This window comes from Poecile atricapillus, chromosome Z (assembly GCF_030490865.1).
Source record: "Poecile atricapillus isolate bPoeAtr1 chromosome Z, bPoeAtr1.hap1, whole genome shotgun sequence".
Lineage (NCBI taxonomy): Eukaryota > Metazoa > Chordata > Aves > Passeriformes > Paridae > Poecile > Poecile atricapillus.
The window spans coordinates 61,665,500-61,679,993 of record NC_081289.1 but is presented as its reverse complement, the minus strand read 5'-3'; the positions used below and the strand labels follow the sequence as shown (position 1 = coordinate 61,679,993).

At 41.5% G+C, this 14,494-nt stretch overlaps 1 protein-coding gene across 1 annotated transcript in view; it reads right to left on the bottom strand.

The window, feature by feature from the left end:
* Positions 1–10,711, bottom strand: part of LOC131572730 (laminin subunit beta-4-like) — a 41,237-nt gene extending 30,526 nt beyond the window's left edge. Inside the window, exons 1-9 of the mRNA XM_058826037.1 lie at positions 10,678–10,711; positions 9,296–9,453; positions 6,078–6,213; positions 4,376–4,449; positions 3,558–3,746; positions 3,340–3,403; positions 2,587–2,801; positions 1,030–1,150; positions 204–392 (exon numbers count right to left, since the gene is read on the bottom strand). Of these exons, the coding sequence (XP_058682020.1) occupies positions 204–392; positions 1,030–1,150; positions 2,587–2,801; positions 3,340–3,403; positions 3,558–3,746; positions 4,376–4,449; positions 6,078–6,213; positions 9,296–9,453; positions 10,678–10,711 (1,180 nt within the window). The remainder of the gene's footprint in view (positions 1–203; positions 393–1,029; positions 1,151–2,586; positions 2,802–3,339; positions 3,404–3,557; positions 3,747–4,375; positions 4,450–6,077; positions 6,214–9,295; positions 9,454–10,677) is intronic.
* Between the last annotated feature and the right edge of the window lie 3,783 nt (positions 10,712–14,494).

Genomic DNA, 14,494 nt, shown 5'->3' with positions numbered 1-14,494 from the left:
AGCAAGGAGTTGGAATATGCTGCTCTTTTTACAGTGCTGTCATGAAGCTACTTGGTAAGGCAGTTTGGATGTTACAGGTTTGGTAACATTTTTACAACCATGTGGACATTAAAGCATGGGGATGGCCATAGGGCTCAGAGGAAAGGGAACCAGCACAACACTGTTTTGAGACTTTCTTACAGAAGTTAAAAAGGGAAGCTTACGGAGGCATGCCCGAGGATCTGAGATGACTTTGAGCGGATCCTGGTAAAAGGAACGTTTGCACTTGTCGCAGTGTTGGCCGGTGGTGTTGTCCTGACAGTCCTCACAAACGCCACCACTGACCCCGCCACTGGCCTGGTACACAGCCATGTCAAAGTGGCATCTGCTGGAGTGGCCGTTGCAGTTACAACCTGAAACCAAAACAAGCAGTGGGGTATTTCACACTATGTAAATATTGTGGTCTGGCCACATTGCTGTCTACACCTAACACAGGGTTACTGGTTAGCTGTATGATTTCAGTGTCCAGCGAGATTATTCCTAGGCCTTGTGTGTTACAGCCGGAGGGGAAAAATTGGAGTCTTCTGACAGAACTGTATCTTAAACTTGGAAATGCAGGCGAGTGTGCCTGATATGCAGTGGGGAACACTGCCCTGCTGAAGAAATCTCTTGTTGAATATTTGTTATGGACAAATACATTTTTCTTGTGTATACTATATTACTCATTATTGTGGAAATAAACAATTTAGCCTTGTCTAAATTCTTCCACTCACATGAAAAACACTGTACAAACCAATGAATGATCTTTTTTCATTAGTTTCTTTTTCCTCTATTGTTTTATTCTTTTTCTCTGTATAAGGAATAAGAACATGGAACAGCTCTTCCTCTTGTAGGATAACACAGCACCTACAGAGGCAGGAATCTGTTTTTCTGGATGAGGCATGAAAAAGTCTCCCTCCCAGAAATCTGGCCATCCCATTATGGGTTGGACTAGGATTGTGTCACACCCACTCCTCGCTATTAAAAAGGAAAATATAATGTTTGAGTTACGTTTGCAAGCATTATCTTGTGTCCCTTCAGCTGGCCTCCATGGAGCATCATTGTAGAAATCTTTACATCTTTCACAAGACAAACCTTCAGTGTTATGGTGGCAGATACATCTCCCATGGACCTGTAATGTGGTGAGAAAAGAGAGGAGATAAGGTGACAAAAGAGAGAAAGAGGAGAGAAAGAGGAGAGAAAGAGGAGAGGAGAGAAAGAGGAGAGAAAGAGGAGAGGAGAGGAGAGGAGAGGAGAGGAGAGGAGAGGAGAGGAGAGGAGAGGAGAGGAGAGGAGAGGAGAGGAGAGGAGAGGAGAGGAGAGGAGAGGAGAGGAGAGGAGAGGAGAGGAGAGGAGAGGAGAGGAGAGGAGAGGAGAGGAGAGGAGAGGAGAGGAGAGGAGAGGAGAGGAGAGGAGAGGAGAGGAGAGGAGAGGAGAGGAGAGGAGAGGAGAGGAGAGGAGAGGAGAGGAGAGGAGAGGAGAGGAGAGGAGAGGAGAGGAGAGGAGAGGAGAGGAGAGGAGAGGAGAGGAGAGGAGAGGAGAGGAGAGGAGAGGAGAGGAGAGGAGAGGAGAGGAGAGGAGAGGAGAGGAGAGGAGAGGAGAGGAGAGGAGAGGAGAGGAGAGGAGAGGAGAGGAGAGGAGAGGAGAGGAGAGGAGAGGAGAGGAGAGGAGAGGAGAGGAGAGGAGAGGAGAGGAGAGGAGAGGAGAGGAGAGGAGAGGAGAGGAGAGGAGAGGAGAGGAGAGGAGAGGAGAGGAGAGGAGAGGAGAGGAGAGGAGAGGAGAGATCTGCTTAAGGTATGTCAGCAAGATCAGGAAAATTTTAAGCTCTTTGGCTCCCTCAGCTGACATAAATTTCAATTATTTGTGTAAAAGGTCTGGTGAATACCTGCAAACGTTAACCAAATAGTTTTAAAGCTGCTGAGCAACATTTAGAAAAGAAATACTTACAGATATTTCAAAGGAGCCTTCAACATTTTACATATGTATCTCACTATGAACCCCTACATGTGTTCATAGTGAGATGCATATTTTCCAGGAGAAAAAAACTCTTGTTCCCAGAGGGAAAGAACTTGCAATCGCATTCCTGGAATTTTTAACCCATTTTCATGTATTATTTCATGCTATTTTTCAAAGATCATCTATTTCATGGTTAGCTTTGCATTATCAGCTATTTTTTGTGCCAATGCCTCCTCTCCCACTGCAGAGCCTCCAGGCCCAGCTGGAGTGTGGAATGCACCCAACAAGTGGCCATTCAAGTCTGCACATGCCATAGGCTACTTACTGCATTACATTTGCGCCATTACAGCTCTGGAATTTTGCTGCTATTATCAACATGTCTTGTCCCAGTTGCTTTTGAAACACCACAGTAGTGCCAACAAAGACAGTTTCTGTGCATTCCAACCCCGGGTTTTAAAGGAAGAGTCTGCATTGGAACGTTTAACAACTAGAAGTTGCAAATGGTCAATCCAAAGATTATCAGAGATATTCCTTCTGCTCTCTCCCTCCATCTCTTACTCTTACAAAATAACAATCGAGCCTCCCCTTTTAGAGACAGAATTAAGGACACACCATCCCAGATTGATGGAAAACATCTCCCCGTAAGTTCTGCATGGAATCACACTCGCTGGCATGGCCATTGCAAAAGCAGCTGCCCCGCACAACCATCTCATAGATGGCATAGTAGTACTTCTCAAGGGGATCACTGTGCCTCCTCCCGAGCAGAGCATCTCCAAGGGTGTGCAGTTTAGTAAAATTGATCCTTAGGTTAGTCAGTGTAATGAGATCTGAAAGGAAAGGAGAGCAATCAGGAGCCAGAATTCAGTCTAAAATGAACAGTATGAAATCTTCAGCGTGAATCAGTCATCCAAGAATTTTCCTGTAGTGAAGAAATAATGAAAATGATCCACTATTGGCCAGTAATGGCTACAGTAGCAGTGCAGGGACCCACTCCTGGCACACAGTGTTAATATGTAAGAGTTAGCATCCTGCTTGGTATGGCTCTGCATTTTCCCAGCCACTGTCTTCATGGGTTCATGTGCATCTCTGGGGCTACTCTCAAAAAGCAGTGTGGATTGGGCCTGAATTCAGAGGGAAAGACAGTTTAGCTCCATGGATGTGCTCTGCAGAGCTTTGCTGTTTGCCCCCAGGGTTAGAGAACAAGGCTAGCCCATTTAATTTATTACTACAATATCTCCCTAAGATCTTTAGGTACCTAATTTTCAACATCATTGACTTAACACCAGCTGAGCTGTTGGCCCTTTCAGCATACAAAATGAACAATACCAGCAAAGTGTCTCTGGACAAAACATGTAGGGTCCATACCTTGGATATATGGCACATATGGATTTTCTATTTCAAAGCTGGGATCCAAAGCTTTTAAAACAACCTGCAAAACAAATCAATAAAGCTCTAGAGATGGGATGAGCCGCCACCAAAGGGCTCAAATAACAGGCCTTTGCTTTTAGCAGACACAGACACAGACAAGAGACCTTCAGTTCCACATATGATTTGAACTTATACAAACAGACACTTTACAGTACCTCGCCTTCAGTGGAGGGCTCGATGTCTGAATATCTTGAATCACAAACAACATCTCCAACACTTTTTGCTGGACCAGAAGAGATGTTGGGAAAAGAAACAGCACAATCATGTGCAAAATATCTGAACACTTTCCAGGTCTGACCAAAATCAGTAGAGCGCTCAACCAGCATTGCTGCAGGCCGAAATGTCTGCAAGAAACATTTCAAGAATTCCCTAAGCAGGCATTAATGAGACACCTCAGGGGTTGCTATATTGATATTCCCCTTTGAAGGATGCTAAAATTTTGTATTTGAGAACTTATAGGCTTGTTACAGGTACAATGATGGTTACAGGGGTCTCTGAAAAAGCTCATTAGAACCTCTCTCTAGCAAATGGGAAAGGTAACATTTCATATAGATATATGATTACTTTCTAAGTAAGGAAGTTTACCATAACAATATAGGAATTTTTTACAAAAAAAAATTGTAATCATCTGGATCATAATAGATACGCATGAGCTGAACTAAATGGAAAGAACAACTGCAGTTTAGATATGTCCTACATCTTTAGAGTTTAATTTTGCAAAGTATTTTTTCAGTTTTAATTCTTGGATTTATAGAAAATAGGACCAGAAGGCACACAAATAGGAAGCTGTTCATTCTATTCTCTGACCCTAAGGCAGGTTCAACTATAATTTAACCGTACTTGACAGGTGTTTATCTAACCTGTTCTTACAAACCTCTAAAGATGGAGTTTTCATTGCCTCTCTAAACTATTTATTCCTGTGGTTAAGTAATTAGAATATAACATTGCATAAAAGCTCTGGTAAAAGATGTACCTTAAAGGTCAGGATAAGATGGCTGAACTGGAATAAAGTTTCTAGGTCCAATCTAATGCTGACGTGGTCAATGCCTGAAAAAAGAAGGAAAATTAAGTGCACAGTTCATTTAAGGGGTTGCTAAGGCAGTTTTCCCATTGTGGATTTAGAGATGCCTTTTCCAGCAGAGCAGCTAGACCCTTTAGGGCCTCCCCTGTACACAAACCAGTGCAGCTGGACTGCTCTCTCTGCGGCAATACAATGTGCTCCCTTCCTGGCACTGGTACCAGCAATGCTGCATGGTACCAGCAGAGGCTGCAGGAGGTGGCTGAAGGTCCTGCTCACATAATTCAGGCTGTAAATGGTGGTCATGGTAGGGTTCTGGGTTTGTGTGTTTCTATATCCAGTTAGGTTTATTTTTTAAAATCCATTCATGTAATTTACTTATTTCTAAGAAAGAAAAAGAAAACTAATAAAATGAGGTGTTTTCTTCATGCTAAACAGACCTGTTAAACCCTTCTATAATTCCAGATGTGAAATTTGTCATGAAGAGCTACTGCGCCAGGCATCGTCTTTCCAAAAAAACAAATATGGAAAAAAAACCACTCCAGAAATCACACATTCTCTGTAGAGAGTTGCAGGAGCTCAGCTGATATCCCCTTTGTGCACATCTACATGCACCATGTCAGGACTCTCACTGACCAGGCTGTGCATGAGACCTCATCCCAGAAGAAAGATAGAAAGAAGAAAGAAAGCTCCTCTCATAGCTGGCCCACAGGTTTATTGGCAGTGGTGTCCAAAGCCAGTGACAGATCCTTGTTAAACTCCATGAAAAAAACAAGGCTAATGGATTTTCAGCTGGATACTCAAAATAGAGATAACATACTATCTTATTTCTCTATGCCTTTATTTCCAGCCATTCAAATATTTTTCATGTAATCACTGTATGTCAAATAAGACAGTCAATGTTACTCCTCTTAGCATGTCTTCCCAGAGAAGCTGTAAGGGTACTATCTTCATCAGTTCTGGGATTGCACACATCCTCAGCAAGTTGCAGAGGGCACAAAGCCTATGTGCTGTTGACACATGTGAAGGATCAGTGGCCATGCAGAGGGACCTGGAAAAGCTCAAGATGTGGGCCCATGGGAGTCTGATGAGATTTGTCAAGGCCAAGTGCAAGGTGCTGCACCTGGGTTAGGACAACCCCCGGTATCAATACAAGCTGGGGGATTAAAACATCAGGAACAGCCCTGAAGGAAAGGAACTTGGGAGTATCAGAATGAGGGAGCTGATAGCCAGGATTTATTTAATTTTTTCCTGAAATATTAGTGCTTTTAAAATAATTTTTTTAAATGGGTATTTGTGTTTTACACACTGTCTTTACATTGCATCTGTAAGCAAATGTATATTTTGCCCCAAATGAAAATTTTCTGACAGGGCAGACAGCCTGTGGAAAATATATGGTTTTCATGTATAACCCAGCATTGCCACAGGTCCTCTGGACAGCTCTTGGAGGTTCTGAGTTTAAAACTTGTCCATAGAAAAACAGACTTTCTGAAATCTTATCTTGCTACACAGAAATGTGTTTAAATCTCTCAGTATTACCTAATCAAAGAATGCAGTTTTTTTTCATCTCTTCATGAAGACAACTTTGTGAAAGCCAGTTATGTAAGGAAATCTCACAGTAACATTTTGCAGTAATATTTTCTCTAAGAAACTTTACCATTTTCTGACTGCCACCATTTCTTTTTCCTTTCGGGCTCAAACGTTGTGATAACATTTTCGACCATGTGACTGTTGTGCTGGGTATAGGGATTATATGGGTATCTGGAATCACAGAGAAAACACTTCTCTTCAGCCTAGAAAACAAAATAAGCAGAATAAAAGCTTAATTTGGATTCTCCACCAAAAATTAAGTGGATGTACATATATTTATGCCATTGCAAGGCTTGAACTTGTCTTGTTTCTTTGGATGCCTGTGCTTTTAATCACTCAGACTTTCCATACACAAGCCCAACAGAACCAGCATATTCATGAAGCATGTACATATTAAAGTGTTGGTCATGGTCTTCCCCAGGTACTTAAAAAAAAAAATTAGACTTTTTCAGTTGTGGAGAAGGGATCCCAGTAAGACCAGGTAAAAGGTAAGTAGATGCTTTGGGATGACACCACCACCTTGACTGTGTCAGTGTCTTTTGAAGCATAAGGAAACTGGATAAGTTTAAAACCAATGTAAAGGAGGAAAAACAGGATAATCAATAGGATACAAGGGTCTTGTCTGAAAATGCTACAAGCAGAAGACGAAGGTAGTAATGATTAACAAATATCAGTTCTGAATGAGAGGCTTTGATAGGGCAAGGAGCTCCTGTTTAAGGTGGTAAAATGCAGATTGAGTGGGAGACCAAGAAGAGGTGACAAGGTTAACATGCTGGGTTGGGATAACATGTGCTGGGCCATATGGAGAGCCTGAGCAGCCGTCACAGCTAGCAGGGCCCTAGGGAACTATTCAGCAGGGTGTGCACGGATGGACACACTGGGCAGACTGACTACTTGAGGAGATTTGGGCAGAGCCTGAGTGGGAGGATGAGGGAATAAGCCACAGCAGAAGATAATGCCCAAGCTGTGTGCCTAGCTGCTGGGGAATGTGGCAGGAAGAAGGGATGACACAGCACTCCAGAGGGAGCTGAAGAAGGAGACATGAGTTCAGTGCTCATAGCTGGGAGGCTGAAAACGACCCAGAAGGAAATGGTTAGAGAAGTACACTCTTGTGTGCTTCATCCTCTTGGCACACTCAGGATCCACAGAGAAGAATTGGGAATAGTTTTTACATCTTTGCATTATGAAATCATCTGGGAATTATTTGTATTTAAATAAATGAAGAGATATAGATTTACAGGTATGGTATAATTCATATATTTTAAAAATGGTAATTATGTATTATATTCAGTCATTCTATGCTACACTTGACAAGTGCATGAATGCACATTTTAGAAGATGAGAGTGAAATAAAAAAAAAATGCTCTATCATCTCATTTCACAAAGCTCTGGTAAGGAGATCTCAGTCTGTTGAAGCAGTTGGAAGGACTGTGCACACTCACACTCTGGTTTATATAGACATAAAATAAGACATGGGAGCAACTTAAGGTTGCTCCATAAAAATCTGCTTCAAAAGACAAGTATGTGCATGTTCATGCCTGGCATATCCCACTTGCCTCTGAATTGTGCAGCTTTATATTCTCCTCAACACTGAGTGACCTGGCTTTTCCTTTCAAAACATGTGTAACTAGTAAATCCAATCATTGAGCTAAAACCCACTTAACCTATATTCTAAAAACAGTAAGACATATTAAAGACTAAAAATTATTTGTAGCACTTCTTTCCAAACACAAAGTAGTTGAATTCTACTTTTTTCCCCGTCTGAATCCCAGCTAAATCCTGGCTCTCAGTAGCTTGGCACGTTGACTAATACCCACTTTCATGAGTAAGGTTTGCTTTTATGAAGCCTGACACAGGTCATCAGGCGGGGAACTGGGAGAGGAAGAACTTTGGTCTACAAGATGCAAGATGCAAAACTTCCTGGTCTGCCTCCAGCAAAGCATTCAAAATGTGCTGGTGAGAAAGCAAATTGAAATTGAATTGGGACTCTGATGCACTGTAGGTGACAACACATTTAAGGCAAACTGATAGAACAGAACACATTGCCAGAGCATCATCTCTCTCCCCCAAGCTCTGCAAAGAACCAGAGTTTGTAGTTTTCACCCTCTTCAGGAGATAACCACCAGGGGTCAAGATATGTTGAAGCAGAAATCACAGGGATTATTTCAGAACAGCTGCTTCTTTTCATGAGTCTGTATTTACATAATTCAAAGGATAAGTACAGGCAAGTGAAAATATTAATTTTTTATTGCTCTTTGATCTCCTCCTAGAAACCAAGAGTAAAAGGCAATCATCCAACTTTAAGGCCATAAAGAAGATTCAGGCTATTTCAACAAAGGAAAGAGATATTTACATTTTGAGAGACATTTTGCAGAAAACTGTTGATACAATGTGCAACTTGGAACAGTTCTTGGTTCCATGTCCATACTTTACTCTGCAGATGTGTCACAACATTATGCTAGAAGGTCATGAACTGTAATTATTTTCAATTGCTTGTAAATTAAGCTGTATTTTAACTTCCTCTTCAGCCTAGGCTGTTATTTAGTGAAACTATTTCTATTTGTGATGACTTATTAGCTCAGTGTGGCCAAGTCCTCCAGGATGTACAACAGGGGAATCCTCATTTCTGCACACCTTCCATATACCTAGTGGTTCCCCCTCATCATTGCAGCCAGGGAATGAGAGGCACCCTCTGGTCAGCCACATTTTGGATCTGCTGACCCAGCCACATGGCCAAAACCTGAACCACAGAATTAGGTCTTCCCTTTTCAGAGGCAGCTTTCTGCTTTCAGCAACACTGGCCTTATTTCAGATCAAAAGAGAGGAGAGTGTATGGTGTGACTCTCTCAACAAGCTGCCTCAACACCATATGGATATGTCCTCCAGAGAAGGTCCTGCAGCCTCTGGGACCCCACTCCCCCTGCACTCACACACACAGACTGTGGGCTTCACCTCTGGGGCCTGAGTGGGAAGAGAACTTTTGGAGTAAAGCTCCTTCAGAAACCCCTGTGCTCAATCTCTGCATCTCAGGGATGTTTCTCCCCCTTGAGAAGATATACATCACTGCAGGGGCTGTTTGCTGCCAAACCCTCCATATGTGTTGCAGTGAGGCACAGCCTTCCCCCAGACTTAGTGTTGCACTGTCTGATAATTATTCAGGTAACTCCCACAGGAGCTTCCTAGCCTGGGCAAATTCCCTGTACAGATAAGAGTATGGTTAGTAGGAAGAGTGAGAATATGGTTAGTAATAAGAGTTCAGTTTATTAAAAGAGAAAGCAAACCAACCTCTAGGTAGCCTATAATGCAGTACTTCTGAGGGCTGTTCATCCCACAGGTTGATGAGGCTGTCAATTGCTTGCTGCGGCCCTGGAGAAGGTCCCCAAGGGCTGGGTGGCAGGACCCAGCATCACAGTCATGCTGTGCATGCTGGGGTCTTATCAGCACTGAACATAAAAGAAGATCAAAGAAAGATTAAATTGTTTTGTATAGCCAGCGGTACTCTCCAGACAAAATCAGTTAAATCCCAACACATTGAGAAAACTCAATTATCCTTTGCCTGTACCCCTTTTGTCCTTACTTATAAGTTTTTTAAAGAGCTTCAGTAATGAACACACCTGCTGCAAAATAATCATAAAAAAATATAACTAGTATATTGCAAATCTATGCTAAAACTTAATATTTCAGCACATTATTCAGTAAAATGCCAATCTGCCATGAGAAATAATTTATTGTGCTTCCTGCCCTGATACACTCATTGCCAGCAATCCTACAAAGGAACAGTGAGCATTTCAATTGACTCTGTGAACAGAGACAGATTTGAATTAATTCCACTTATTTCCATTGATTTACAAGTTATAATGGTGGAAATGAGACCAGGATTGAGACCAGGATTGCCATCAGGAGTCCCTCAGATTTTCTTTTAATTTGCAATGAATCCCTAGTTTAGTGTCAGAACCCTCTCAGACTCCATGGAGTGGCCATTAATAAATAAACAGAATAATTCTGAATTCTCTGAATAATTGCAGGACTTTTTGTTTGTATTGCCTGAAACAACTTTCAGTATCTTCCCCATTATATTAAGACTTCCCTTACAGGGCTTTTTCTTTTAAACAAGTTCTGTCCTGAAACTCTGAAAAGGAATGGGTACCTTGGAGGCTATATCTGTTCAGCTTTACTTGGCTCAACTTGTTAGAAAAGGTGCAGTTAAAAAACCCCAACAACTTATACTTTGAAGATTCCACAGAATACTAGAAACACAACTACAGCAGTAAAAATACAGCATTCTATAGCTAGATTTCAGTCTGTGACTCAGGCTGTAATTCAGATGATGAGTGACTTGACTCCTTAGGTGTAAAGCAGCGCCTGTTTAGTTAGCCTGCTCTTTTTAGTTACACATATCCATGCTCATTATTCATTAGCAGATGTTGATTTCCCCTTTCAGGACCTGAATCAGACTCAATCACAACATGCATGTTTTCTTTGTACTTAAAGGTTTCTTATCACTCGTAGGTCCCTCACTGGTAGGAGAGTGGGGAATAAGGATTCACTGTCATGTGTTTCTCAACAGCATTTTCCTAAAAGAAGTGCTTTGACAAAATCTTGGAGATGTGTGTAAATCATGATAAAATTTCAAAATTGGCCTGAGTAACTGTAGCATCTGTACTTACTGAGCTGTAACAGGATGGCCAGCCCCAGCCTCATGCCTCCCCATCAAACTCTGACTGGTAGTGCTGCAAGAGAAAAACTGGTCCATTACTTGGTGCTCCCTCTCATCAGGGCTCACTGGTGTACCCAGAACCAGCCTTAGTAAAGGGACAGAGATGTAATAAAAATATAAAGACTAAATGGAAACCCTGGCTTTGATTTAGTTGTAGAAAAAAAAATCCCATGATGGAAGTTTTGGCACTGAAACTGGAATGAAATCAGAGGAGCACTTCACAAAGGCTTTCAGAGTAGACCATGAAAACATATTCACACTTGGTGTAAAATATAATCAGAATGCTATCAGCTAAAATATTGTAGTATTCAAATAAAAACAGCTCAATTCTAAGTATATTCAGCAGGGCTGTTTGCAGAGATCTAGCTCTTTTTCTGGAGGTTCTTGTTTGATTTCATTAACTTAAAACATAGTCAGAATCCTAATGAAGATGCCTCTGAGAAATGCCTGATGTCAGGTGCTATAAATTTTGTCAAAGACATGACATTAAATGCATCTTAAGCTGTAGTGAAGAAAACCAGGTAATGTCAGCATCGATGCAAAAAACTTATACAGGGGAGCCTCAGTATGAGTCCAAGAGAGGTTGGTTATGGCATTGTGGCATCCTTCCTCTTCCTATTTACCTGGAGAAAAGTGAAACTTGCCAACACAAAACTTCTGTTGGGAAGACAAAACGCAGCCATGGCTATAAAAGACAATCCAGCATCCTGCCACCAAGTAGAACTCCCAAACCAAACCTGCCCCTGTCTTTGCATCTTTCATCTCCTTCTTCACCGGGGCTGGTGTGCCCTGAAAAAGTTCCAGCTGCTGGGGCATCCCTGTATGAGCATGCCCCAAGCACCACTTCCCAGCTGTGTTCTTGTTCCTCACCTTCACACAGCCATCACTGTACTGAGTGAACTTAAATGAAATACACCCCCAGAGTAGTGGGAACATAAACAAAAGCACTTCAGATGTTACAGGCTCCATGTGGGTTTGGTGCACACAGCACATGACGCAACAGCTGTACCTAGATGAATACTTCATCAGGGAAAGCTAGCAAGAGTCGCCAGGCTTTCATGCTGCTACAGCTACTCTCACCTGCCACAACCACAGAGAGCCTGGTATGTGACAGGGAGGTGATGCTGGTGAGCATCCATGCAGCTGTGCCTTGCTCCCTGGCTACAGAGAGACCTGGCCACAGATCCACTGTCCGAGGCAAAACTGAGTAAATATTTTCCTCCTGTGTTGGACTTTAAATTTTATACTCTGTCAGAAAAATGGACAGACTCAGAGATGATTTAAGATGCAATCACTGCGACAGCACTGTAGTGAAATACAGGTGCCCTTGGTGAGCAATCTTGGCAGGTACACATCCAATTCCTACTCTAACACTGTGACATGTAATACCAGTGATATCCTCTAAACCTGACTCTCTTTAACAGAGAAACAAGGACCAGAAAAACCCCAACATACTTTGTTTCCATGCTTAACAGGAAAATTAAATACTGAAGAAGTCTTACCTGGGTTCCAGGCAGCCAAGTGTCGCAGCTGGGAATGAACAGAGCTGAGTGAGGGAAGCAAGAAAAAGCATACCTGTGCACTTCAGCTGGAGAAGACAGCACGTCCCCCGAGGCACCAAGGTGTAGGTGAGAATGAGACCCAGCCTGCTACCTGTCAAAAGCTTGATTTGTGAACTCTTTCTGCTTCTGGCATCAGCAAATATATTCATTGAAAGACAATTGTGACAGGTTAAGTTCATGGTAGAAAAAGTTCATGCAACTGAAAACAGAAGGCTGAGATTCTTAAAATGCTGGCAAACAACACGTTGTCTGTTGTTTAATTAAACATCTGTTCAGTTGGTCTTGAAACCAAACATCAAAGTCTTTATAGCTAGTTAACATCAGAAATCTAGTGGCTCTGGATTATCCGAGCATGGGCTAAAAAGGATAAAAAGGATAACTCCTCACAGCAGGAGTGTGAATGGTCTGGAGGGCTGTTTGGGGTTCTGAGGTGACTGTAAACATGCCTGCCAGACAGCTGTGATTGCACTTCTGTAAACATATTGAGCCAAATCTGAAACAGTTCAAACTCTGGATCATCAGTGTGAGCACTAGCTTTTTCTCAATTTAAAACTGAAGACAACAGGGCAACTTGAGTCATGTCTTTGCATTTCAGCACAAGTTTTGGCTGTACTGTCCCCAGCAGCAAGCACAGGCCAGGGATTGATGTGTGGGTACAGCATGGTCATAGGCAAAACAGTGATGGAGCAGCTGTGAAATGGTGTTCAACAGCTCAAGCACAGAGCTGGCCACTGTTTTCTGGTGTCTTTGTTGAAACCTGTGGCACTGTGATTACAGTTTTCACAATGTCAGGTTACCTTGATACACAATTTTAAAAATGACATATTTGATACCCTCTGACTGTTTGTAAGGCTTAATTCATGAAAGTATGTCAAGTATCATCACACATCCTTAAACAGAAGGCTTTCTATGTGAGCAAAATATGTTTTATAAATTATCACTGCCTTTTCTTTCGGTTGTTCCTATTCCTTTGGAAAAAAAAAGAAATGTGTTCTCTTATCCTACTGCAGTGCTCAGTACCAGTGTCCTCTGCAATTCTTATGATTGTTAACTCTAGCAGATATAATTCTTATACTTAAATTTTTTGAAATTATTTTCCTGAAATGCATGTGGAAATTACTTGTGACTTTTTTTCAGGTCAATTTAATCTGCATTTGGTTTGCACTCATGCATGATTAATTATTGTAGATTGTTTATACTTAGGGGTTTTGGTATTAGGAAAAAGACTAAATGATATATTAAGATATTAGTTTTACCTTTTATCTGCAAACTGTACGTCAAATGTTGCCTGAAAGAGACACATATAAGTGAAGAAAGTATTATTACTATGATGCTACTAAATTATAAAATAGTTGACATTTTATTAGCATATTTTGTAGATAATTCAGAATTTGTTACAGAGAAGTTATGTGAGAAGTAAATATCAAGGAAGATTTATTTGCAGAGTATAACCAGTCCTGTGTTCAGATTTATGTAGGACCCCAAGCAAGAAGGATGTTTTAAACTGCTTGAGGCAGGGATTAAGAAACTTCTTTCTTGCTTCTTTAATCTCTGCACTGGTAAAGGATCTGGATTTATAATGCATCACTCGTCCCATGCTGGCTGGAGGGTAGATAGCACTGGTGTGTGATTTTTCAAGTCATCACAGGTCCAAGGGCTGTCATTGCTTAGGCCCAAGGCATATCCTCAGTACACACAAAGAATGGGAATTTCTAGCATATATACCTTTCACAGACACCAATTAGCAGTGAGGGAAGAGGCAGGAGTAGAGCCACCACTTTAAATTTTCAATAAGAAATAAAATTATTTGAGTCTAGGATTATTCTTACTGTGTGAAAGTAAGAAAAAAAAAGTAAGTATTTAATCTAAACAAATCACTCAGGCTTCCTCCATGTCAATGGAGAAAGACAGGGAATCCTACAGAGTTCATCCCACCACCTCTTTTAGACACCTTAAAGAGATAAATCCCCTTTTGGACATATCTGCTGTTTTATTTTGGTTATGGGCAGCTCAGCTCCTTAGTTTAGGACAGATGTATTTTATTGCTGTTTTTTAAGCAACTAAACTCCACTGAGATGAATCCTACCCATGGCCAAAACTTTAAACAAAATCTAATGGTGTGAAAATCAAAATGATCTTCCTAAATTTCTCTCTCCCCTCTTTTGTTTCTGCACTCATTTCTTCTAGACTGTCTTATGCCTAAAA